This window comes from Armigeres subalbatus, chromosome 2 (assembly GCF_024139115.2).
Source record: "Armigeres subalbatus isolate Guangzhou_Male chromosome 2, GZ_Asu_2, whole genome shotgun sequence".
Lineage (NCBI taxonomy): Eukaryota > Metazoa > Arthropoda > Insecta > Diptera > Culicidae > Armigeres > Armigeres subalbatus.
The window spans coordinates 233,590,081-233,617,839 of record NC_085140.1 but is presented as its reverse complement, the minus strand read 5'-3'; the positions used below and the strand labels follow the sequence as shown (position 1 = coordinate 233,617,839).

The following is a 27,759-nucleotide window of genomic DNA, read 5'->3' as shown; positions in this document are numbered from 1 at the left end:
ATTAGCTGTTAATACAGGTAGTTTATATGTGTACGTAATTTGATTCATGAAAACTGTTCGTTCCATGTTCTCTGTCTATGAGTGTTTCTGCTCTCGCTGTGATGAGTTTTTATGCTTGCTTTATTCCACAAGTAAGTGTCAGATATCAAACAGGTATGAGACAGACTCTCCATCCACGTATACAATTTAAATCCAATTAGCATTCGAAAATAATTTTGTCGCACTTGTCTCAGGTGGATACCACAGAAAAGACGTGAAAAAAGTGTTGAGAGTCCCTCACCAAAATTTGAATTGTACTGAATGTAGAACCTGAAACGTTCACATGCATGTTTAATAAGTGCGGAACAACAGCGAGTTAAATTTCGAGCAATGAGTTCGCATAAAGGCACAGATGAAATTGACCGCAGTGCGGTGACTAATAGTGACCAACAGCGTAGCAATGCTGCAGAAATACCTAAGACGGTGGAATCCGAAAGTAAAGCAGCTTCCACCGTACAAGAGACTTCGCTTTCTGTGACGAACAACTTGGGCGGGACAACAGATAAGGAAACACCTAAGACCACCAATTGGGTCAAGTTTGAAGACGAAGACGATGGCGGTAAAAAAGTAAGTTTTTAGATTCGGTAGGAATTTTTATAAACAGACATTCAAAAGCAAAATTTTTAGAACTTTAGTTAGAATCTGAAAAATGTGACAAAATCTATACAAGACCCCATTATTTTTTCTTTTCAATCATACATCGATACAAGAAGTTGTGGGCTCCGGTATGCGGTAAACTTCGTACGTGTTCAAAATAAATATGAAAACCATACTCCGAAATTGGAGGCCAGAGGAATTCCTATATTGGTTTGAATGTATTTGTCATTGGATATTATAATCACCTATCAAGCTCTGCAGATGGAAACGCTACAAGCATTTGCATAGTGATTGCATGCAGCTCACAGGGGCAGGTCTGACTAACAACGAACAAATTGTTTTGTTGTCACGTGTTACCATTTTTCCGCTTCATTTAGATTCATCAATGAATCAAAGTGGACGGCAGCCGCCTGAGCTTGTTGGTGCAGATTTGTAACTAAGAGCATTGGGGCTTTAATAAGTGAACACGATTATCCGACACACATAAATAGGTAGGTCACTTGGAGACATGGTTCACAACAACTGTTTGTTTACGATTTTTCAATATTTATTTGTATGTTTGAATAGACTGGAGGCAGTGAAATATCTCTGTCTGTTTAGTTTAGCGGATTATTATTCTATGCCACAGGCAGCAGACATTAAAATTAGAACAACTTTGAATTGAAAAACTTTTTTTCTTTTCTTTCATCTATGCGAATTTTTAAATTTTAGGTTCTTCACTCAGAAAAAAACTGTCTTAAAATTTAAACTTGATGATCTGCCAAATTATTTTATGTTGCGTAGAATCATTATTGGAACTATGGAATATAGCCCCACTCCAAGTTCGTTGTCTCATAAAAACTTATTTGTGACGGACTAGTGGGGAAAGTTACCGCTTTACCGCTATTATGTTTTTTTTCTTTTTAAATAAATATGCACACTGTTAGACTATAAAAGGACTTGCCAATAAAAAAATATTATAAAAATAAAATGAATCTGAAATACAGATAAATTAGCAAAAGTTGGTGAAAACTTGGATTATTTTCTTATAAGAAATCAGCATTAAAAATAAAGTATTTAAACACATAAACATTTTTTAATGCAAATCTTGACTAAGCACACATATTATATGTCTTCAAAGAATATTTTAGGGCCATTTAGAATATTTACAGAGTAATATTTGACCATGGTTAGAGATTTGAATAATTTATCTCAAATGGGGCAAGATGAGCACCCCATTTGAAACAATCAAATAATACACAAAATTTTAAAACTCTTTTGCACATCCTACAATTATGATTTACAATGCACTGAAACTGTTGAGTAACGTACATTATCAAATTTACTGATATTTTATAATGATTTCTGTAATTCGATGTGATTTTTATGATATCAATGAAAAACAATAGCTTACCTACCACAAACAATTTTTTTTACTTAATATGGCCAATACGCATTAACAGCTTTTATTTTTTGTTTATATTGGCGCTCTAATATATTGCAGTTAGTCAAAATGATTTTTAGAAGGGTGCCCTTCTTGCCCCGTATGAATGCTCATCTTGCCCCGTAGTTTATTTGAACCAGTCAAAAAGAGAGTTTTAGTTAAGTCACATTTATCGGGAATACCGTTCTTTTTGAAATTCGCATTCTAGTCTAGATGTTAGATAAGATGCAACAAAAAAGAACTGTTGTATTGTAATATAGAAAAACATGCTTGCAGAGAAGGTATTATGTATTAAATGTCTTTCTTAGGGTGCTCATCTTGCCCCGTCCTACCCTACGTTGCGTTTGCTACCTTTCTTGTGCACCGAGAACATGTAAGCGATTTTCCAGCAAGAAGGAAATATTCCACTAGATAGTAACAAATGAAAAAACGATGAAGAGGGTCAAGCAAACTAGATATTTGTTATTTTTTTAAAGGAAAGCAGGCGGAATATCGTCTGGTCCTGGATTATAGGGCGACTTGAGTTTTGTTGTGGCCCTAGATATAGCGTCAACGTCGACATCTAACGCTCATCGCTGAAGACACTAGCAAATGTTTCGGCAAATAGCCCACAGAGCTCCGAGGGGGTAGACGCAGTTTCGCAGTTGAACTGCATTGAACATGGCAGACCAGATTCTTTACGCTGTTTGTTGATGTAATTCCGAAGAGATGTTGGCCACTGCTTGAACTTACGCTCAATACTATGCTGGTAACAAATGCAATTTTATTGGCATATCGGTCTCGATGCTACTCGGATAGAGGAAGCGAGCAGCGTGTGTGCGAAAGCAGATGGGAAAGAACGGAATCCGAAAGTTATCGCTAGGCTGCGACAAGTGTAAAAATGGCCAGTCTCGGTAACAGTGACTTTCATTCACTGCCCGAGCCATCCTCAGAAAGGATGTACGGCAAAGACGGACCATTTAATTATTCTCAAATGGACCTCGCATACTTCAACACCTTTCAATCCATTTTCACTCTTGTCTCAGCCTAGCGATAACTTTCGGATTCCTTTCTTTCCCATCTGCTTACGCTTCTCCCTTTCTCTATCCGAGTAGCATCGAGACCGATATGCCAATAAAATTGAATTTGAAACTGATCACGGTCGTGCAACGTCTGTCTATGCTTGTAACGCAAAGAACTCTGACGACTGATACGCTGGTATTCATGGTTGAGCCTCACGTACTGATCTCGCAGTGGTGTAAAGTGCCGACTTGAAAGATCTCCATCATGAGCGTTGTCCAGCTATCGCTTTAACCTGTTCCCAGGTTAGATTTCGGTCGACTTCTTTTATTTCTTTATTGGGGCTTCGCCCCCATGTGCCTTTGGGTCTGCCTCTTTCGCGGTGTTCCGCTGGGTTCCAGTCTAATGCTTGCTTACAGATTTTGCTTCCGCCCCTACGTAAGGTGTGAAACGGGCTTAGCAAGTCAGATTGGTACCGAGAAGCAGAGGCCAATCCCTTTGGGGAGGTGCAAAGGTTAGGCGTCCATTGAAGCCAGCCGAAAAGTGTGAAGACAATCGTAAACCGTAGAAGATCTTTTACTGAAACACATCTTAACCACGTGGTCACCAACACCATATGGCGAAAGAGAGATATCAAACATTGGCCAGTGTCGAGGAAGAGCTTGCGGGATCCGGCATGTTCAGGACGATGTTGTAAAAATGATCGGATGAAGGCAATTTCCCTAAAATGTAGAAGATCCAGAAGCTGGTGTTTCAGCCAAAGCTAGGCATGCCATCGGGCAATCTAGGTTCCTAAGAGTATCTATTATCAGTTCTGTTTTAACCCTTCTTTCTCCTACTCCTCTACGGCTTCCCGGTGAAAAGAGCATTTGTTCAAATGTGGTAACAAAATATCCTCTTATCCTAGACCTGATGAAACCCGTATTGAATTATTACAGGAAACACCAAATCCCTTGGTTCCACCCTCTTCTTACAAGACGACTGCATCAGCAACCACTAAACAGGACGATGTAACTCCAGCCGTTCTGCTCACCGAATCTGTTCACATTAACTTGGAGTCGAGAATACCGAGTTCACCAAAGCAAGGCAGCCAAGCGAGTAGCGTAGCTTCGCCAACTCAATCTAACCTTCCAGCGGTCACAAACAACAAGACATCACAACCCGCAGTAATAGACATTCCAAAACAGTCCGTCAATGTTGTTCAGCCGATCCAGTCAATGCGCACAATTGAACTCTCAACCGGACGCGTTAGAGAAGGATTTGGTATGTGGCGTTACTTCTTATTTGTAGCTAAATGAGTGATTTATCAAATGGGATTCTACATTTTTAGCAAACGGTGATGTTATTGTTACATTGTTACCAACCAATACTCGATGGCCTTGGATAACTCCGGCCGTATTTCGCCCAGAGCTTGTACCAGAGGAATTGATGGCCCAGGGGTTAACAGTATACCTACTACATAATTGAGATTTCGGAAAGTTGTTCATTCATCTGCTTTTGTTTTAGCTCACCGTTGAGGAGTATGTACACGCTATGGAAACTCTTGTGAATGACTACCGGTTCACCATGTACAACATATGCTACAAACGTGTCCTGGTAGTGTGGATCCTGTTTGCGTTCGTAGTTCTACTGGGACTACTGTTTTCAGGCCTTTACGGAATAACGTTGTTTTCGCTAGGCGTTGGTTGGCTTTTCCTCAACGCTGCTGCGATTTTTTTGTGCATGTGGGTCAAACTCCGGCTTGCTCGTGGACTTGAACGATGTATGGCTCGCGTGAATAAACAATTGATAAGACACAAAATTCTGCTAGCATTGGACGACCGAGGACACATTTCGTGCCATAAGGTTAACCTGTGCTTTATGTACTTTGAACCTTCGCAGTGCATAAGCTATTTGAACGAGTTTATCGAGCGGAGTGAACAGAACGGAAACACAATCGAGCCTGGATGGGAAAGCCGGCTGGATGTGGCCACCAACGATATCGTGATTCAAGGAGCCAACACTACGCGACTGTCAAGAAAGCAGGTGAGTTCCATTAATGTTTGCATGTGTGAAATAGATGCGAAAAAGGTAATATATTGATTTTCGAGGCTACTGATTTTGAAACCTTTGGATTCTAGTTCAAATAGTTATTCAACACGTAATAGTAAAGTTGCAGTGATCTATTGTGTTACAAATACAAATCAAGAACTTTTAGACTCATGCTAGTTTTCGCTCAAGTCAAATAATTTCAAATTATTGTAACATTGAAAGTTAGTATTATAATCATTTTTGGATACATGATCTAATTGTTGGCAAGTAAACACAAGAATTTTTATCCCAATATTAAAAAAAATCAGTAAATATCTTTAGAAAAAACGCATCAATTAATGCTGAAATTGTTTAAAAATGTTATGAATAGTAAAGGGTTGTTCCGAAAACATTTTGTATTTTCTAGTGTAAATACTATACAAATGATCTATGATGAGAATAGTCAAAATTGAATCATCTTTCGTTTTTGATGTTTTGTATGCGTAAAGCGGGCGGTACGTTTTTTTTATCAATTATTTTAATGAATTTTACGAAGTATAATGCATAATGCTTGAAGCACATTCTGTAAAAATTTCCAGTATTTTGCGCTTGATAATGGCTGCTAAATGAATGCCATTTGACATTCAAGAAGTAGAAAATATTCACATATTTTAACCAATGTAGGCTTCCCTTTTATAAAAAAAATTGAAACTCATCCACTCTGCATAAAAAAAACAATTTTGTTTCTCAAACTAGGTTATCCGTATTTCTGATATCAGCTGCGAAGAGTTGTATGCATAGCGTGGTACAGCTCCCTTTTTATAAGTCTTTTTCTGCTTCTTCTTATTGGCATTGCATCCCCTACTGGGACATTGCCGCCTCGCTGCTTACACTCAGTTTTTATTTCTGCAGCTCGGCAAAATTAAAAACTTTTATCCCTTCAAAATGAGGTTTATTGGCTGCGTTTCGACAAATTATTTGCTGATTTTCAGTAACTTTGGCATCAAAAAACATGTTTGCCGAGGCTCGGCTGTGCGAATCTCGGTACAAGTTGAACAAATTGCTGAGATCCCGGTAAAAAAAGTGTGTAGTGTTCATTCAGCACTTGCACAGTTATTAACCGTAAGCACAGATAACAGACATTGAAGCTAGAACAAATTTTATTGAAAATCCTGTGTAAACTTTTGAATTGATATACGTTGGCCTACTACTGCCATCTACTCAACTGATTGCGGCAGTACATAAGGATGCAGCTGAATTACAACCGTCTAACGCAGCCAATGCATTTGACAGCCGCAATCGGGCTGCGTTTTCAATAACAATGATTCTTGCGCCATCTCCAATCGATTGCTAAACGCGGTCCCAATTTAAAATACATTTGAATTAACGGTTACGGATGTTTACACACGTATGGGATGCTAGCCTCAACATCTGTTATCTGTGCCGTAAGCCATTTTACCATTTTTGCATTCGTATATCATGAGGCTAACACGATGATACTTTTACGACAAGGGAAGTCGAGACAATTTCCAAACCGAAAATTGCCTAGACCGGCACCGGGAATCGAACTCAGCCACCCTCAGCATGGTCTTGATTTATAGCCGCGCATCTTACTGCTGGGCAAAGGAGGGCCCACATTTTTTTTTGTATGAGTACAAAGTCGGTAAAAAATTGGAAAACATCTAGATGCAAGTTGGTCAAACTTTTCGTCATCCGAGCCGTACACATATTATGTAAGCACTTATGGAGGGAGGGGGATCTGTCGTTTTCTTACGAACCATGTAAATAAAAAATCATTTGTATGAAAAAAATTCTTGCCTTTGTTCGAAAAATCTAGAAAAAATGCTTACGTAATAAGAAATCCCATTTACACATTTTTTTGCTTTTTGGATATTTTCGCCTTCTATTAAAGATCTGGGTTAGGGAAGATCCATTAATTACGAAACGCAAAAATTGGTAATTTTCACTCCTCCCCCTCTATGTCACACTTTTTGTATCCTCCCCCCTCTAAGCGTTATGTGATTTATGGATGTTCGCTTAAAGATTATCCCGACCAACCATTTCTTTAAGTTTCTTCAAAATGCTTCATATCAATCTTTAAAGATTCTCTTACCAAACATCGATAGCGATCGATGCCATTTCCTGAAGAATTTCAAATTAGGCAGAAGTTAAAACACGAAAAATTTATAACGATCTTCAGAGGTACTTCGAGAGTCTTTTTTCATATACAGATTTTTTTTATTTATTCGCTTATTTGAGAATCGAACCTGAAGAATCAATGGTGTTGATTTGCACAGAGAACTTAATCACTAAACCAGACTGTGACTTTTAATGCGAGTAGTTAAATTGCAATAACATTCTTCGCCATGTAATTTATTTAAAATACTACTTCTATGTAGGGCATTTTTTTATCTTATAACATTCTCCTTTTCATTTTATTTACGTCCATGCGATACATTTCGGACATTTCTACATAAAATATGTAGTTCTTCAACAAGAAATCGTTCTCTTTCGATTATTGACGAATGTCGTTTCATTCAACATTAATCCATAATAAATTTCTATTACGAAAATCTAAATTTCGGAGGAAGTAAACAAAAGCCAAAATATCAATCGATTTTTCGATGTCCAGCGATATTAATCGATAAACTAAAAAGTGATAAAGATGCAGATGTTCATCGATGAAATTCTGCAAATATATCATTGCGTTGAGATCGTACTTTATCAGAAATCAGATAACGTTTCATAAATATTCATAACGTTTTTGCGATGAATTCAGTGGTAAAGATGTAACGGTGTTTATCTTTAAAATGCTTTGACAAAGTATGTCATTCGGTTGATAACATTCTTCACATGATTGGAGATAACGATTCATTAAGATTTAGGTATATCGTTTTTGGAAATATTTTAGGGTGAAGAAATACCGACAAAACTATTTAATTTTGTATAAAGAACTTTCAAGTAGTTTAACGAATAGTTGGTCGGATTTATATGTTTGCCTTGCGAGTACAATCCGAAAAAAAGTAGTTTGATTCCGCGCAATTTTATTTGGCACTAAGCACGATGGTCGCAATCAATATTATGCACCCAAATTGGCGTATACTCGTACGGACTGGGTAGCCTAACGGATGGTCCAGCTACCAGAATCCATGTACAAGAACTTGGCCAACATTTCTTTTCGGATGGATTTTATTAGTAGTATTGAAAAATACTATTTTTTAAAAGTCCTCTGCCAAGTTTTGAGAAAGAGTCTATATTCTTGGAAATCGTTCAAAGTTCGTTAAACGAAACCAAACCCGTTGATCTTAATATCCGGTGCCCGGAATCCGGACAGTTCGCCCATCTAATGCACTTGAATATTCGCCAAGTTTAGTTACAAAGCTAATATTTTTCTCATGGATTCATGGCTTATTACATTGATTCAAATATGTAAATATTTTCTACCTCTTGAATGTCGAAAAGGCATTACCAAGTCGAAGTCGAAGCAAAATTCTTCACACAACCTTCGTAGCTTAGAAGGGAAAGCACCTGTCTAGCAAACTGGTATCGTGAAATCAAACCTCACCGAAGGAAGTGGCTACCGCCAATACATTTTTATAACTATTTTTTTGAAACATTTGTGCATATGCCCAAATCGAGTTTTCAACAAGGTGATGAGATCGACATGTTAAATATTTAGTGTTGGTGACTTGGTAGAGGTGCTCATGAATGAATGACTTCAATAAAAACGTGGATAATGGTATGAATAGCTAAGCAATGATAAATATGTATCCAAAATAGATTTCCAAAAATAAGTTTTAAAATGTAGATGTGTTTCGAAGTACAATGATTTGATTTGGTTGAGGATTTAGATATTACTTTCAAGCATGTGTGAAGATATGGTACGCGTGAATCGAATGTTCATGATTTGTTTTGTAAAATTTCGTGAATACTTGAAGAACTGAATCTAATACTTAACTTCCATGTAACATAATACAAACTCTAGGGCAGAGCAGAGGAAATTTTCCTACGTTACCTGCAACGTTGGGGTAAGGATTACCTTCGCAGGCGCCTGGACTGGACCATTGAAGAAAATGGCATCGTTTCATCACCAAGACACATCCCCACTGCCTATTGTCCTTGTCAGTATGCCGAAGAAGTTCTGCTACATAAAAAACCAAAAGATGACCCACGAGTTTGTTGCGCATCACTTCGCCAGCGAATACAAAGAATAGGATTCCAATTTTGAAACCCAAAACACAATGTCGATAAAAGTCAACAAGCGCTAAACAGATCTAAGCCGAACGAACTGAAGTGAAGCATACTGTACAACTTAGAAACTTTACTAACAATTAGTACAAACACGTTAACATATTGTGCCTCAAAATGAAAAAAATACAAAATTAATGGATATTGAATATCGGTGGAGGGAGATTTTGTAGATAACTGACTAAAATCCACTTATAAAGTAGGATCTAAATAAGCTAATTATTACACAGCCTTAATGAATGAATCCAAGTCAATGCAATGACGTCTATGAGATCAACAAAAAGAAATTAACATGCTTTGTTACAGGAACGAGGACTGCTGCTGTTGCTGCGTTACGCCTCCAGATGGGGTAACGAGACGATGCGGGGATTGCTTGATGTATCGTCTGTTGAACCTGCGCGCCATTGTCGTCAGTTTCAATGTCCTTGTCAGTATATCGAGTTCCACCTCAAGTGCAAACCTCAAGGCAAGTTTTTAAAATGTGCTAGTGTTTTCGCTAGGTGATGGATGGGCTCTGAACAGTCATAACATTTGAATATTCTGTTGTGAAGATCCGTTTGGCGTCGAATTACAATACCTACAAGGCAAAGATGTGACCGAACAACAAATTTTATGCTATTAGGACAAGGCTATGTTTGATCAAGACAATACCTAATTAGCATGACACACGTTTCGCGATTATCGTGCCATTTTTTAGGAATATGTACCAACTCTTATTCCAGTGTGTCATAAGTATTAGCCAAGAGTATGACTTATTTGCTAATGCTCTACGTTTTGACAGAGCAATAGTGAATAACAACTTCAACTATTACGTTCAGCTCATGTTCAATTCAAGCTACTTGTTCACTTCACTTGTGTTGTCTCAACTTAGCATTAAGGTCACTCCTGACGGAATCCAAGTTTCAAAGTGCTCGCGTTTTCGGGGGCACACCACTTGATACGAAGGCGACGCACAACTGTCATTTCTGTTGATTTAGCTTTGCTGCGTCGCAGCATGCGTGAAAAAATAAAAAATGACAGTTGTGCGTTGCTTCCGTATCGAGTGGTGTGCCCCCGAAAACGCGAGCACTTTGAAACTTGGATTCCGTCAGGAGTGACCAAAGAAATGAATTTAGCTTTTGTAATGAGTTAATGGCAAATTAGTCAAACTCTGACTAAATGATTGGCTACATCTTTGCCTGATGGTATTTCATTAGAGGTTATGTTGCCATATTACGGAAATGGCCATTTAGAATACACGTTATATATTATAATCTTGTAGTCTAAACAGTCTATTATAGTATTTTTTTCTCAACTATTCACAAGTAACACAACTATTCATAAAATCGAAATAAGCTCAAAGCAAAATAATCAAGTGTTATGTCAGTTTTTCGCTAGCTAAGAAGTTCGTTTATATATGTGGCTTTGTGGTTGTAAATATTCTATGGCGTTGATACGTAACTAAATGCACATAGGATAAACGGTAGAGAGTTTTGATGTTTCACTAAAACCTGTGTATGTGCCTATTAACAAATTGTTTTAGTGACGAACATTTGGACCAATAACTAATCTCGAACAATAATCTGTTTCTAGATACGTAATTTTCTCCCCATATTGCTAAGTAGATTCCGTTAAATATGTTGTTCCCAAGCGGATTATTGACGTATTTAAAAAAACACGATATTACCTAAAATTTTGGCGTTTTTACGAAAAAAAAGTATTTTTATTTAAAAAATATGAAACAGTACGCTTCACTGTCAAATGAACATATATATATTTTAAAATGTTGGCCAGTACTTTTAAAAGAGCGACTTTAGTTGTTAGATATTTGTAACCGATCTGTGTCTATATAAATAATGAACAGACATTTATACGTATTCCTTATGAAGTATACTGCTTATGCTCGAAGTTTTACAGAGTACTTAAATAGGAAAGTGATTCCGTCCAATAATAATACTTATGACTGTATGGTCTGCTCATTAGTAAAACATATATTATATGTATTGTTGAATATGTTCAAATTGAAAACATTTTAAATAGTTTATAGTTAGAATCAATTGAGCGGTAGCATAAATTTTGTTATAACGTTATAGTTTCTGCTATGTCCATCTGTAGACAAAAGGGTCGCTAATAAAACAATATTGTTAATTACGAACTCACGTGTACAATTAATTCCGAAATCGCACATCCTTTCATCACCAGCACCATTTCTAACATAGATTAGATACATTGTGGAATTTATTAATTTTACCAACCAACTTTCCTCTGACTAACACTAGATCTGTCGCTATAAACGGTTCATTCATAATGAAACTATTTCGCACATAATGTTACTTCCAAACTGTAAAAGCAATGCAAATTATAATATAAGAGCAATTAAAGTTGATTATCTTTGAGCTCGTTTTCTTATACAATGGCCTCTTAGCTTAGCCTAATTTAAGCAAAGCTCTGAGGAACACCGATTTGATTAATGAGATGAGTGTATTAAATACTTCTGCGCCAAGTTGAACGCATTTTACAATAGCATGGAAAAACTTATATTTTCCAAACTTAAAGTCCTCCAAGCACACGTGATGCGACTGTCGCGACGTTGAAAGGGAAGCGTCAACGAATCCTTACATGCAGTGACCCAGCGATTGAGTCACGTCTCGTATGCTTGGGGGAACCATTAGACGTACATTTTTTATGGCAGAATTGAATGCAAAAGTATCCACAGATTTTTATAGTTCCGTTAAGATACGGCAGACATGAGGAATTTATGTATACAGAATAGAATTTTTAAAAGCGAGCGGAGAGAAGCTTTGGTGACGTTATAAATCGAACGACCTTTTCGTAACCACAGACAACACAACTGTGTTCAACTGTTTCTGCAACCAAGTGCTTCAACTATTAAGTTTCCATTTTTAAGGAAACAGTATCAACGTGGGAACTGATCTCTCTTCACTGGGCACCTCACTTTCCTAGCATTAAAATAGTTTGATTCATTTCCAGCATGGTTAGGATATTCTGTAGATGTAACTAAAAACTACTAAAACCTAAGTTACTTGTCTATTCTTAAGTAGAGAAAATCATTGATTTGAAATAGTCACATTCAGAAGAAGCAGTGCACACATTTTTAATGGCTAAATTAAGACGGCCGCGAATGTCGCAAGAGAGAGTTCTCTTTGTCGACTTCCCCTCTTTAAAATAGAAGTGACAAGTGGAGGATTTATTTGGGGTATGCTACCTCAGAACGGTAGAAAACAATGAAAACTTACATTCTGAGGTGAACAACCGTGAAGAAATCCTTTGCTTGTCACTTTTATTTCAAAAAGGCGAAGCCCACAAAGAGAATTGCCTCCTGCTACATTCGCCTTCTTACCAGATAGAGCTTGATAGGAGCGTAACTGCATTGATCGATTCATTTTTGTCGGCAATTTCTTTTTAATAATGTAGCGAATTATGATAGTTTTCTGAGGATTTTATGGATTGGTGTGATTAAGGATCAGTAGCAACAATCACTCTTGTCTTGTGGCTCTTGGAACAAGTGAGTTATTACGGAATATAAAATCGATGTAGTAAAAATGATCAATACAGTTATGCCCTTATGGTTCTAAGCGCGAGATAAGTTAAAATAAGGATAATATTCACTCTGCGGTCGGTTTTTACGTGTTTTTTAAAAGGTGTTTCCATCCTTTTTTACGTGGATTTTTTACACGTATTCCCCGCTTAAACCGAATACCTTTAAGGTAGAGTTCTGTAAGTAAGAGTACCGACATATGCGGCATTTAACAGGTCTTCCCGTTAGGAACAAGATTTTGTATGGGAATGACAAATGAATCTTGTTCCAATTCTGACAGTTTCGACACTTTGTATATTAAACCCACTTTACCTCAAGGTTTTTGTGCGGGTTTTGGAATTCACGCATACGTAAGACCCTCGTAAAAACCGACTTCAGTGTAAATCAAGAGTTGATTTAGTTTAAAATTTTGTTTTTCTAATAATATTTTTGTACTTCGGAAGCATTTATCAAGTACGTTACGCGTTTAGGTCTGGTCTCACAATGGTAACTTTTTTTATTGGTCATCATCATGTCGATGACCTATAAAAAAAGTTACCATTGTGAGACCTACTTCATAGAACTTCCATTCTAACCTTTCGTAAGAACAAATTAAAACTAATTCAACATCCTTGTAGGATTCCTACGCAGTTCCATCATTGGAGTCGAACCCAGTATCGCTGGATCACATTCCGCTGTATATTAATTGATCAATAAAAATGTAGTCACATAGTAGACAATTATTTAATTCGATTAGATTCTTAAAATGAATGCCCTAAATTCAATTTAAATAGAAACGATATTTTGTCGAATCTGAGTGTGCGAGCAGATTGGATAAATCAATTGGTTGGCAATTTGATATAGCATTAAGAAGAAGAAACAGATGTTAATTAAAAAACGTACACAGGAAAGCATCCGAAGAAATTTATGCACACACTGTTCTAATACTATGTATAATGCAGCATACACACCAGTCAAGCAGTTTGACGAACATTGACGCCCCCCCCAAGAAAACGCTTTGGTTGCTGCTTTGTTTGAACGTGTGTGAAGAAAATACATTTTCCAAATCAATATCTTCCACATAACGTACATATTCATATATGAGTTTTCATAACATTGTAAATTAACGTCCAAGTCGGGTGGTTTAATCCCCGGAAATAGGCAATTAACTTTGATTGAACTGAACCTGAGTTGCGTGCTCTTGCCTACGCAATGCGGTCGGGTCTGAGCTTGACGACCGACTGGCAAATAGCTTACACAACCTCACTTGATCAGTACAGTTGCTGATGAAGAATGTGTATAGCCGCCAGACATTCTAAATACTCACGCTCCTCTAATGTGGACATGGACCATACACATGTGGAAGTGTTGGCTTGAGAAATGGATTGCGAGGATTGCGAGTGATTTGACTATGGGTCCAATTTGGGAATCTCGAGCTCGTTCAGTAGCCGCTAGGTTGCGAAGGCCGACGGAGGTCCTTCGTAGCTTAGTTGGTTAATGCACCAGTCTAGCGTACTGTAGGGTCATGGGTTCAAGTCCAGGGACGGGAACGGTTGACATTTCTTTTTATCATTCATTTTGCCACGCAGTCACAGAAAAACAAAACCACAGCAGCCGCAGCAGCAGCCCCGACCAAGCAGACGACAGTCAGCACATGGTTTTATTATTTTCTCTCCCCATAATTAATGTTTCTGTACGCTCATTTCACGACGTATGACTGTTTTAGATGGTAAATGATTATTTCATTATTCCTTGGTCGTTTTAGAGACTAGAACTAATGAATTAGTACCAACGGCTAGCATTCTTTCTAGGCTTTGCACCACAGGCAATTAAACTCGATTTTGTTCTGTTCGCGCTGCGCACGAACCGAAACAAAAAAATCTCATGCAAATGCTGACCGCACCGACGGCTCGACTATCACGCAGCAGCAAAAAAACAGTTTGCCTCATCGACAAAAAAATGTCACAATGAGGCGTACATTTTTTTGGAAAACCGTTTCGGTTTGTGCGGGGCGTGAAATTTGACCGGATAAAATGTAAACATTCGCATAATCACAGTGTTTTACTGTACATTTCCCAACACTGTTCAAGTCCCATCGAAGGGAAAGTGATTACTTTCAATACATTTTCCAAATCAATCCCCGGAAATAGGTAATTAACTTTGATTGAACTGAGTGTGTGAAGTTGTTCGAACAACCATTTGACAGTTGGCGGCTCGTTTGGAAAAACTGTAGTATAATAAATTATATAGGGTTTGTGCAACACCCCCATATATATATTTTTTGATAATTGGTGCTCAAGTTGGCGCTTCGGTCGTTCGTGTGTGATATTGTTGGTCGAATAAATTGATTGTTCGTACCGCTGTTTGTAAAACTTGATGAATGTTTGAATAAACGAGAGGTGGAATCAATGTTGGTCAAACTGCTTGACCGTGTGTACGTTACATAAAGTGTATCGGCAGTAACCAGTGAGCCGAAATATTTTTCCTCAAAATATCATTAAGATTGGATGAAAATTGCACTTTGTGCATTATGTCAAACCAATAGCAAATCTAAGTTTTTTTTATTTGCTTGTAAAATATATGGCGAAAACATAATGTTGTTCAACCTGCTTTTTAACTATGAGCACGCAATCGCACGCATACCGAATTGGGCTTATTTCAAAGCCTATATCTTTTTGAGGATTATTGCATTTAATCTATCAGCATACTAAATGCTAAATTGCATTAGATCAGTTGTATCGATGTGAAGAGGCATTTATTCATCAACTGTCATGTCAGGAAACGATACGACAGTTCAGCATTACGAATGCAGCGATGCATTACTTAAGCTTTATTTCAACATGTCAATGTAAAAGGGCCCTTTTCCACTTTAAGTCAACTTTAATGGCTGTATTCTTTACAAGCATATATAGCTTCATGATGACTTGAGTAATTCACTGCTCCCTGACTTAATTTTATAATAATTTGTACACTAATTACGTAAGCACTTATGGGGAGGTGAGGTGGTCTGTCCTTTTTATACGCTCCATTCATTTTCATTTATTTAGTTAACATCTGAACAGATAACACTGAATCAACAATTTGACGCCACAATACACGGTTCGAGGCCACATCTCTCCATCCTCGAATGCGCCCCTCGCTGGCCAAGTCGTTTTGCACCTGGTCTGCCCACCTTGCTCGCTGTGCTCCACGCCGTCTCGTATCTGCCGGATCGGAAGCAAACACCATCTTTCCAGGGTTGCTGTCCAGCATTCTTGCAACATGTCTTACCCATCGTACCCTTCCGCCTTTAGCTACCTTCTGGATACTGGGTTCGCCGTAGAGCTGGGCGATCTCGTGGTTCATTCTTCGCCGCCACACACCGTCTTAACGTTACACCGTATACGCTCTATATAAACAAAAATAATTTGTATGGGAAAAATCTTACATGGGGGGAGGAGGGTTCGAAAAAACCGCAAAATATGCTTACGTAATTAGTGTACGACCCCTAAGTCGTTTTGAAAACTTGTCCTCTGATTGTCACTAATCAGGTTTTCTCTCTTGGTTAGACATAAACAATTTGAACAACTTATTAATAGAATTAGGAGTTCAAACTAACACATTGCAAGGTTTACGCGTTGTTTAATTTTGTGAGTAAATCAGCCAAGTTTCAAAAAAATCTTTCTATAATGTTGATAACTGCAAGTAATTTGATTGCAAAGATTTTCAATTTTAATTCTATAGTTGCAACAGTTATGCAGTTATCGGAATGCTAAATTTCATAAAGATGATTATTTATTTTAGAGCGTCTTACGTATTTCGTTTCCTACTTGGAAACTTCTTCAGTATTTGTTATCGACTATATAGTCGAACACTGAAGAAGTTTCCAAGTAGGAAACGAAATACGTATCTGCTTGTTGATACATAAAAGTGAATAGTGGAAGTAAATGGAAGAATAATAGTCTTTTAACCTTCATAAAGATGTTAAATTCAATGACAGCTTCTCTGTGTGGCTACGCAATCAGATGCACTTTTACTGCATCATTTGGCGACTAAAATGCGTTATCGAACGGCTTATGTACACATAAACACACAAACAGACATTACCTCAATTCGCTAAGCTGACTCGATTGGTATCTAACATTATAGATTTCTTCAGACCTTTTAAAATAAAAAAATAAAAACAAAAATCCATGGACTGCAGTCACTTTGGAATACATAGAGTCAGGGTTGGAAAATGAAGTACCGACCTAGTCCCCCTCCTAATGATTGACAAAAATACTGTCTAAAACTAAATCTTCATGTACATATGAGATGGACTGATTCATTAAGCACTATTTATTATGACATTCAACTAATTCAATATGGTGATTGTAGTTAACACGCTGGATATATTCAACGTTCTTTGGGACCTATGACGTATATGATTAAATCGTGTGTTTTCTGTTGAATTGTCTTATAGGCTACCCGTGCAATTGTTGTGCTACCTTAACCGATCCACATTTTCAATACGCGTACTGACCTGGCTATTGGACTTTATCACAAAAAAGGATCACATCAAAGAGCAACAAATATTGCATTAGGAAGCTTTCAACATGGTGTTATCGGTGGCCGGCAACACGCAGCAAAAACCAACGATTTTATTTTATAATTATGCAAAGAGGCCCAATATTTTTATACATTATCACTTAGAATTAAACAAACAAACGTGTTCTGATTTTGGACACGGTAATGAAATTATTATACAATCAATTAATTTTAGAGTAATGAAATTACTTGTTACTGAGAAATTATAGTGTTCTAGTAAAGAAAAAAGTTTGTTTCACAAACAATGATCAATGCTACTGTCTAATGCAATCTGTACTGGCTTGAAATTTCGTGAAGTTAGTGGTATTGAGATTATTATATATATTGAATCTATTATTACAACTGAACCCAAATCCTAAAGTTTATGAATTTTAATGCACGGGAACTATTTTAAATCAATTTCGAAAAACCTAATTATTTTGCGTATTGAACACTCCTAACTTGATTTCACTATGGGCCAACCTGTGAGCATACTGCCAAGCAATAAAATTTCCAAAACTTTTAAAATGGATTTTAAGCATCAAATTTAGGGTTTATGAGTGTGGAAAAATATGATGTATTTAACACTCAAAAAGTTGTTCTATCGAATGAAGAAAAAAAAAAGTTTTTCAAAATTAAAAAAAAACAGTTCCATACACATAAAATTGTCGACTACACTGGAGTTTTTTGTATGCAGGTGATACATATCACGTGAATACTAAAATCCACGTTGATCCAAAAAAAATCCAACACTGCGTAACGGGTTTACAAAATTTTCAAAAAAAAAATCTAGAAAAAAACCGCGTGGATACCAAAACCCGCGTTTCATATATTCAAGCACTCCAAACACCTGCGCAAAAATTTCACTCATGGGAGTAAAAAAATAGTATAGTTAAAATCGGGTCGAGAATGATCGTAGCAATCATTGCCCGCTGATAGACGTGTTTTTCGTGACAGCAAGTTTTTCCATTGGCAAACCGGTAAATCGTGTAAAAGCCAAAATTTAGTTTACGCTGAGAACCGCTGCGTACCAAGATCAAGCCTCCCGGGAGCCCATTGAATAAATCAGGAACTGGGGGAGCCACGTTTTTTTAAATGACCGTTATCGTAGGAGGGGATGGATGAAGCATGAAGGATTGCGGACGTCAAACATCCGAAGCAGAACCAAGTTGTTTAACCGAGAGGAGGGAACCGTTTGCAACGCTTGAAGGCCTGCAAAAAAACTACGTATCTGGGCCAAAACCTCAGAATTCTTGATCCTGTGATGACTGATCGGTTCCTACTGGATATCCGCTGCTGATGATTGGACATTTCATATCATTTGCCGTAGCTGCCGTGCCCTGATGAATATTGGAGCCAATTTATGATGGACTCAAGAATGGACGAATTAATTTGGTGAGCATGTTCCAATTACATTATGTTGTATTTTATTGATGATGCCCCATACATAAAAACTAAATACGCACAGGGCATCGTTTGCTGCTATTACCGCGGATATTGTGGGAGTCCCAGATATCCGGTTCAAGCTTTAGTGGGCAACGGTGGTTCTTCTCGACCTTCTACTCCCTGAGTAGTTACTACGAATAAGGGCGTCCTTGTGAAGTTTTGCTGTACCTGTTATGAAGAACTAGTGCATCCCATTCCCTACACTTTCTGAAGAAATCTTTCTTTAGAAGTGAATCCTTTTTGTAGTGCTACTCCTCGTAACAAAAAGGGCACCATTACGGAGCATGAGATTTGATCAAATTATTCGTAGTACTACTTAACCAACGCCCCCAGATGGGTGAGGGATAGAGGATGAAGCACACACACACACACACACACACAGTATAGTTAAAATCGGGTCGATAAAAACGTAAAAAAAATATTTCGACAATTTTTGAAAAACCATTCATGATTCAACGTGCAAAAATTACATATATTATCTGCTACAACATACCAAAAAATAAAAAAATTGAAAAATTCGTTTTTGAGAAAATCGATTTATAAGTTTTATTTTCAATGTTTGAACAATTTTTTTCACATTGTATATTTTTTCACATAGCCCCGTTGAGTACCTAAACTTTGCCCAAGACATCAAAACGATCGGTCAAGCCGTTTTCAAGTGAAATTTTTTTGAAAGTGTTCAAGGTGTCTTTGCTTAGGCTCTTGTCAAATGTTTAGCTAGAGTAAAAATGGCAAACCAATGATGCAGATTATGTTTTTTGATCACAAAGAATGTATGTGCAAAATTTCAGAGAAATAAAAAAATACAAAAATAAATCGACCTTCGATTCCATAGAGCATTGCTCCTGCATTATACCAGTGGCGCAATACTCCTACCTTAAGGACCTGGAAAAAACAAATATCGCTTTTTCGAGGGCACGCCGCTCAATACGGAAGCAACGCACAACTATCATTTTTTATTATTTCACACATGTTGCGACGACATGACCCGTTACGTTACGGATATATATTTATGTAAGATAACAATATAACGTTCTACCCCGGGAGCGCTGGAAAGCGCATTGAGACTGATACCAGTTAAGTCTCAATTATGGTGCCAGAACTGCGTTAATGGACTTTGCTGTAGTTATTGCTACATTTTGAATGCTAGGCCTGGCAGTCGAGACATTTTACTCTCTTAGTAAAGCCGGGTGACACCGATCTGAAACGGATAAGTGGGCTGATGCCTAGGCTTTCTTCTGTCCCATATAACCGTAGCGGGCCTTATTGCAAGCCGTCCAATCCTGCCACCCAGTTTTGCCAACTGGGTTGGAGTAGGCTCAGATGTTCATTCCTGACTATAGTCTATATAGTAGGGTGGTTCAAAAAATCGATTTTGCTCCACGGTGCTCATCTAATTCTTTAGCATGTTCTGAGTGTCCTCTGAAAATTTGAGCTCATTTGGATTAAAACTGATTTAGCACAAGCCGTTTCAAGTTTGCATGCAAATTAGTATGGGGAAATTTATTTTTTCATTATACTGTTAACGACGTTCCCCCATTAAGCGCAGGTTAAAAGAAAACCTACCTAGCTAAAGGGAATACTCAACAGCTTTCACCCAACGAAAATCGCATGTTGATTAATCACCCCAATAATTAGTAATCGATTTTAAAACAGGTTGCGAATCTTTAGTCATGATCGTTAAACTTCTTTGAGGGCATCACTGAAATGTGCAGTGCAACATAGTAACCTGAATTTGTGTGTGCTATCTTTCGCGCCATGAGCAGCAATGTTGCCTGTTGATGAGTTATGCAATTGGCTCCAGAAAACCACGGTATAGATTAAATTCGATTACTAATTATTGGAACGATTAATTGAGATGCGGTTTTCACTGAGTGAAAGCTGTTGAGTATTCCTTTTAGCTATGTAGGTTTTCTTTTAACATGCGCTTGATGGGGTAGCGTCATTGACAGTATAATGAAAAAATAAATTTCCCCATACTAATTTGCATGCAAACTTGAAACGGCTTGTGCTAAATCAGCTTTAATCCAAATGAGCTCAAATTTTCAGAGGACACTCAGAACATGGTAAAGAATCAGATAAGCACTGTGGAGCAAAATCGATTTTTTGAACCACCCTACTATATAGTCTATATAGACTATAGCGCTGATCAGGCTCTGAACACGCAAGTGACAACCCACGCATGGCTTCCCTGCAACCTCGATAAGCATAGATAACCATGGGATAGAAAAGGCGACTACTTCAGTGGGATTCGACGATTGCTTCAAGGGGGACCCAATCGCTATGCAGTCGTATCAATACAAGAAATCAAATGAAGCGTCCGACAACAAGGTGGATCTTTTTACCAGACAAAGTAGCCTTAACCGGTCGCCCCCTAGGGCGCCTGGAGTAGGCGACAGAGAGGAGCGTGGTAAGGTAGAGGAAGTACAAGTGGAGATTAGAAAGGATGGCGCCACTCTGACCATGGTAATTAACGAGGCTATGACCAGCCACCAGCAGAGCGGAGGCTATGGAGCTGATCACCGAAGCCGGAGACCTGGTGGCTGCACTGAGAGGTCAATGTGGCGTCGAACTCCAGGATACCGCGATTTTGATTAAAGAAGGTTCGAGCGAAAACGCAGGGCAAAAGTATTAGAAATCTTAATAATGACATTATTTTTATTACGTGTATAGACCAGAGACCCAGAAACCCATAATAATATATAAATGGAATTAAACCATTAAAGAATATACCAATCAACTCAGCTCGAGATGATGTCTGTCTGTACGTGAGGATGTGTGTGTGTGTTTTTATTTTTTTTACAGAGGGATGAAGGCAAATCTGCAAACAGACACCTGAAATTATCACTCAGGGAGTAGAGTTGGCGGAAGACCGCAACCACTAAACCTACCCAAGTAACGGAAGGTTACTTGAGTTACCCTCCCTTCTAATGTCCTGATCTCCCTGATGTCCCTGCTAGTTCATTACTATCATCAACCGGTCCAGGGATTTCGGTTGAAGGATAGCTTCCGGTTCTCTGGAGCCCCGACGACTCCGAACTGGTTGTTTTCCCACGATCGGCTACTACTCATCTTCTTCGACGTTCACTGTCCAGTGCCTTCTGGTCTTCACGCCATTTTTGCTGCAACGGCAGTATGATCTGCGTTACTGTTCCGTTCAACGCGTTCCACGTATTCTCATCTTTACACATTGTTTGGCCGATGTTGTCGGGGTAAATGCTCCGAGTGCTGACCATTAAGATACAACTCCGTTCTGCCCTGAATCGTGGGTAGTCGAATATCACATGCTCCGGTATATCTTTAATGGTCGGACAGGTTGGACGAAGTGGAACCTGCGTGTCAGAATCTATGCAAATACTTTCTGAAGCATCCTTGGCCTGGCAGGAACTGCGTCAGGAAGACGTGACTTCTGCGTGTTTTCTGTTCATCCACGACGATAGGTTTGGAATGAGCCGATAGGTCGACTTCCAGTAGTTCCTAGTAGTCTATAGCAGTCACAGTCTTCCTCTAATGCAGACGACGTTCATCGATCTGGTCCGGTGCGCACTTGCCACCCGCATAGCCATTAACCTGTATGGGCTATTGAGGCGAATCAGGTTCCTCTTCGTGATTGTTCCTGCCGCTGGTTAGGAGCCTATTCGTACTGCTACTAATCGCAGGGCTATTTGGCATAACTCTGGTGAATCCTGTGATAGCTTTTGTTGCCTTCTCGCAGGCGTAATGGACGTCGCTGTTGAATTTGAGCCGGTCATTGATCATCACCTCCAGATGCTTTACTTCTCGCTACGACACGATGGTGACCTCCCGACCGTAATCTAAGTCTACTAAACTACTTTCTGGTTGCTCATTATCATCACTTCGGTTTTATGATGGGCCAAGCCCAGTTTTCTCCGCACATCCAGTTTCCCACTATTTCTATCGCCTCCGTAGTACGTACTTTCACCTCTTTTACTGTTTCTTCGAATACCAAAAGCACGCATTCCACAACGTCGGTCCCTGGATGGCAACAATGAGCACTATATTTCGCCTTTCCGGCTATAAAGGGCTATTATACAGCCAGCCATCCTGTTAGTACTGTTATAGCGGTATAGCCACATGTACTTACGATTACCTGGGATATTATTAAGCTGACCAATCAACGTTTAAATTGCTGGAGGGGTAACTCGAAATTGTCTAGGAAAAGTCTTACATTTTTTGGATCGACTTATCGAAAAATCAGATAATTGCTGCTCCATGACATAATAACTACAATTACCTACCCCACATATATGGTCATAGTTGGTCACTTCATTTTGCATGTAGATCAAATGGAAATGACTCATATTAGTACGTGACCCATGGTTGTGGAGTCAGTGTATCTCTCGAAGCTCTCGAAGCTTAAAAAAATCTCCATGTACTAATATTTTGAGAAAATTATAATAATTCACTCGAGAATCTTATAGGTTATTTCTACTCATGTTATGGTCAGGGCCGACAGTTTGTGAAGGCCCTTATATATACAAAAAGGTTGGTTTTGGTACATAAGATTTGTGGGGGCCACGGCCCCTCCGGACCCCCCCTTCGCTCACTTCGACTTTTAATTTCAATGAGATCCAGGATGAGGACCAAAGCAAGCGTTTTTCGGGCCAAAGAAGAATCTGTTTTCGTTGTACATAATGAGGAGCATCATTTTCCCATCAAATCTTGTCATTTTCTGAAGCTAGCCGCATTGGAAGATAAACGAAAATCGGGTATATTTAGATGAAATTCCTTTTACCTTTACGCAAGAATAATCGCAGACCAATTATAAAAATTGTATTTCCACGGCGGGATTCGAACTCAGAACTTTTAACAATAATAGCCGTAGGGATGTGCTCACGCTAGCCACGCTACCAAGGGAAGATCCATAAAGTGCGTCACGCCAAAATTGGCGATTTTCAACCCCTCCCCTCCCTACTTCGTCACGCTTTTTGTAACAAGCCTTTAAAATGTTTGTATGGATCGTCACGCTGCTCTGAACCCCCCCTCCCCCTAGAGGCGTGACGTACTTTGTGGACGGCCCCCAAGCTATCTTTATACAGTATTGACCCGATTTTGTCACTCCCCGATTTTGTCTACCCCCGATTTTATCACGTTTTCGACCCGATTTTGTCACGTCCCAATTTTGTCACGTTTTCGACCCGATTTTGTCACCCCAAAAATTTTTGAAAATTTTAGTAGTTCTTTTTATTTTTGTAAATAATACTGCAAACAACGTTGATTTCCATGAAATAACTTTCACCGCTAGTAGTTTATTATAAATGACTGAGTACCTGGGAAGGATTCTATAAGAATTTTCGACAAGAAAAAGCTGGTACCGTTCACGCATTTTGCCTTTCTAATGCATAAAATGATTCATATTTGTGAAATGGAATGAAAAATTTAAAATATTTTTTTTTACCGATTTTGTCACATACCGTGGAGGCACCATATTTGACGCAGTTAAGAAAATTTCAAAAAGAAACATTATTTAAAAAATAATTGCAAAATGGATTCGCTTAATATTCTGCATAATGAGCTTTCTACTATTATAGAATGTGTACAAATAATGAAACTTCAAAATATAAGTTTATTTCTTAGTTTTTCAATCTGTTTTTGTGTGGTACTCGAGGTACCCAACTTGACGCACTAATTTTACCATGTTACTTATTTGACGCAAAGTTGTTCCTTATTTTACGCACTTTGAAACTGTGTTAAAACTCAATCAATTAAACGACTTATTTTTTAATTATATAATAACAGTGTAATAGAACTTCTTACGGTATAAAATTACAAGTTAATTCATTTTACAAAGCGGCATTTTATTTATTTTTGTTCAGTTGTTCTGTAAGTTATATGCTATGTGGTATGTAAGTGTTTTGTTAGTTTCATGTACCCTGCACATCAACAAAATGCTTTTCAATTAGGTGTAATGTCAAAACATATATTCACGAGAGAATTAATTTTGACATTTCATTACGTAACCAGCCTACCATGGTCTCTTGTATTTGTGTAAACTGATGAGGATACAAAAAACGCAACCTGTATATGAACCCTTTTAGAACCACAATGAAGCTACCAATATGCAAATGTTACGTGACCGGCAGATATATCTAAAAAAATATGAGCTGCCCGTCTATATCCATTTTACCAATAAACTTATACATAAACGCATCAAAATCGAAGACAGCATAAGGCATACTATCATGGGCTGGTCACTTAGTGAGATAATCCAATGTTGACTAATATTCCAAGTAGTAGAGAGTTAGTTAAAACTAAATGACTGCATATTGTTTTTCCTAAGAGTATTATTGAGGCTTATAAGTACTGCCTTGTCTATGCGTCTGATAAGATTAATTTAGGAACATCACAATGCATTGTGAGCCTAATTTGACGCAGAACATTCTGGGTTGAAAAATGCGTTCAAATGTTGGAATGTTCAGCTTAAAAGAGAAAGCTTACTCATTATGCTCAGCTGTTTGTAGATAGGAGTCAAAGATTCTCACAAAAGTAAATTTAAGCGAAAAAATGATAATTTGGTCCTTAGCATTGTGGCTAAGAAAGCGAGAATTTGACGCATTGTGAGTATGACCTCCATATATGTTATTCGAATACGTTGATTCTTCATCAATAATATGCTTTTATGTCATATATGCAATGAAGAAGATCAAATAAAGCCATCTAGCTTTATTCTTGGATATATTTTTGCCGAAAATAAGTTTTATGAATCATTTGATATGAAAGTACGCCAAGTTTGGATCTGTGTCAAAGATGGTGCTTCAACGGTACCCTGTTTTATCACCCCAAAATTCCCCAGGGGGGTGATAAAATCGGGATATTACTGTATAAGTGTTAGGTTTTTTGTTTCACATTTCACTATTTACTGCCGTTGTATTGGCGATGACACGAAAAGGCTAGAATATGGAAGAAAACGAGCAAACCAACTTCCTGCGGCAATCGAAGAGAGTGAAAATTGGTTATCATTCTCCAGACTGTTTTTCTTTCCCGAAAAGCGAATTCTACCCGAAAATTTTCGCGTGGGAGCATCTTATGCTCATGAGGTTGAGTGAGCATTGCGAACCCCGATTTCACTACACATTTTCAATATTGAGTTTTGTGATTTTTCCCCCGGGTTTTTTCCCTGACCTCAAAATTCAAATTTCCTGACTGCCCTTGATATTTCAGGTCCAAATTAATATTCCCTGATTTCCGAGGGTGGCTAGATGGATTATCAGGATTTTACATTTGATTTAGAATGGCTTAGGATTGCCAACAGAGACAAGTTTTATTCTTTATTCGGTTTTATGATATGGGAAACATTCTCAGCGTATTCATTGTACTTGCCACATAAGATACAATTTCATGCAATGGCAGGCATAGAAAAGCTTTCAATTAATAACTGGGGAATATGCTAATAGAACCCTTAGTTCAAAGATAGGTCAAGATCCAGTTGGAATGTAGACTCATTGAATATCACACCTAGTCGAGTCAAGTACGAGACACTGAAGACGGCCTTACTGTTCAGGTCAAAATACGTATCTGTCAAAGGTACAATAAAGTAGTGGAATTAAATGGAATAGTACAAACTCCTCTTATGACAAGTATTCAACCTATTCAAGCAACTGATTATTTGCTTGAGATTATTTATTTATAAATATACGAAATCAATTAAGAAATGTTGTAGGTCGTCAATAAGGACAACGAATATCTTATTTTCGTATTAGACTGCTTATACTGTTGAAACGCCTTGAAAAAATGCGATCAAATGTTGAATATACATTAATTCTTGGAGTCGTTGATGCAAGTTATTAGTTGTGTATGAATATTGAAACAAGTAGAATATTTTTATGTATCAAATGGTTTATAGGCCATCACTTATCGTCTCATTGATCATTAAATCTTCGTAAAATTTGAATGTTGCATTTTATTTGAACTATAGAATATGGGTGCATGTATAACTGGCTGTGTTCCAACTTCAACATAGTGAATATTACTAACTTAAAGAAGAGAAGCACAATTGTTGGGATATTAGTTGCAATAACTTGTAGTAGTTGATTGGTATTATACTACAAAATCACGTCTGGAGATGTTAATGCACAGCTTTCACTAAAACACTATTTTTAGTATCTTCGTTAAAACAACATCAAAATTATGCTAACTTTTCAGGCTATCCTTTTAAATGGCTAGCGCCAATCATTGGCCATGTTTACCCTTATAACAATTAGGAGTAAAACAAAAATATTGTTTAATTCGAGTAGTATTATATTTACAAAATTTTAATGTTACCAGAACCGCTCATTAAAATAAAAATAATATAAATCTGTGAAGATAAAAATAATCTACAAACAATTTAACTGTGTTAGTTCAATCCGAAATAGAACTTCTTGCGTCTAAAACCTTCAGCTCTTTATGGTGAGTTTTATTTTCTCCAAGTCTTCGTCGATCTGTCGCTGGATGTTTTCTCTGGCCTCCTGCAGTTCGTTTTGCGTGGCCAGCAGTTTCTTCTTCAGATTCTCGATGTCGATCCTCATGCTGTGGAACTGGTCGTGGTCCTCCAGGTAGGTTTCAAACACCTTCCACCAGTCTTCGATGTCGGGCTCTTCTACATTGCTGGTGTCGAAGGAACGGATTTTTTCCAGAGGCTTCTGTTCCACACAGAACGTTTCCAGGTCTTCCATTATCTGCTCAATTGACGGGGGCACCGGCTGCGGCGATAGCTTATTTAACTTTTTGAACATGCTGATGATTCAATAATTTTTTGAAGGTATTTTACTTAAGAACTATTCAAAAATATGTTTAACCCGTTTTACCAAAACAGCTACCTACACGGAAGAAATAAACTACCCAATAGTGAGTTTAATTAACCCAACCTCGAACATCCGTACGGGAAGCCAAAATTGAGTAAGTAGGGTCGAAGTAGTTTGCCTTTACTTCCATG

The 27,759-nt window shown here is 38.0% G+C and overlaps 3 protein-coding genes across 7 annotated transcripts in view; 1 reads left to right on the top strand and 2 right to left on the bottom strand.

The window, feature by feature from the left end:
* Positions 1 to 27,759, bottom strand: part of LOC134211894 (caspase) — a 104,977-nt gene that overhangs the window by 18,057 nt on the left and 59,161 nt on the right. The gene's annotated exons all lie outside the window — the stretch shown is intronic.
* Positions 7 to 27,170, top strand: LOC134211892 (uncharacterized). Of its 5 annotated transcripts, none has more exons than XM_062689261.1 (6): positions 7 to 153; positions 234 to 606; positions 3,997 to 4,321; positions 4,389 to 4,504; positions 4,565 to 5,083; positions 9,054 to 9,765. In XM_062689261.1, the coding sequence occupies exons 2-6, from the start codon at positions 370 to 372 to the stop codon at positions 9,294 to 9,296; spliced, it is 1,440 nt and encodes a 479-aa protein (XP_062545245.1). In that variant the 5' UTR covers positions 7 to 153; positions 234 to 369; the 3' UTR covers positions 9,297 to 9,765. The 5 variants fall into 5 exon arrangements, with proteins under 5 accessions (XP_062545245.1, XP_062545248.1, XP_062545247.1 ...); XM_062689264.1 differs by adding an exon at positions 26,988 to 27,170 and having other exon boundaries at positions 116 to 606; positions 9,623 to 9,782; XM_062689263.1 differs by adding an exon at positions 17,275 to 17,644 and having other exon boundaries at positions 116 to 606; positions 9,623 to 9,782.
* Positions 27,063 to 27,665, bottom strand: LOC134211893 (uncharacterized). The gene has a single exon (XM_062689266.1). The coding sequence runs from the start codon at positions 27,557 to 27,559 to the stop codon at positions 27,221 to 27,223; it is 339 nt and encodes a 112-aa protein (XP_062545250.1). The 5' UTR covers positions 27,560 to 27,665; the 3' UTR covers positions 27,063 to 27,220.

Coding starts and splice junctions, on each gene's coding strand:
- LOC134211892 (XM_062689261.1), top strand. CDS start 370: ATGAGTTCGCATAAAGGCACAGATGAAATTGACCGCAGTGCGGTGACT. Junction 4,322..4,388: donor ACGCGTTAGAGAAGGATTTG/GTATGTGGCGTT, acceptor CTACATTTTTAG/CAAACGGTGATGTTATTGTT. Junction 5,084..9,053: donor CGCGACTGTCAAGAAAGCAG/GTGAGTTCCATT, acceptor TACAAACTCTAG/GGCAGAGCAGAGGAAATTTT.
- LOC134211893 (XM_062689266.1), bottom strand. CDS start 27,559: ATGTTCAAAAAGTTAAATAAGCTATCGCCGCAGCCGGTGCCCCCGTCA.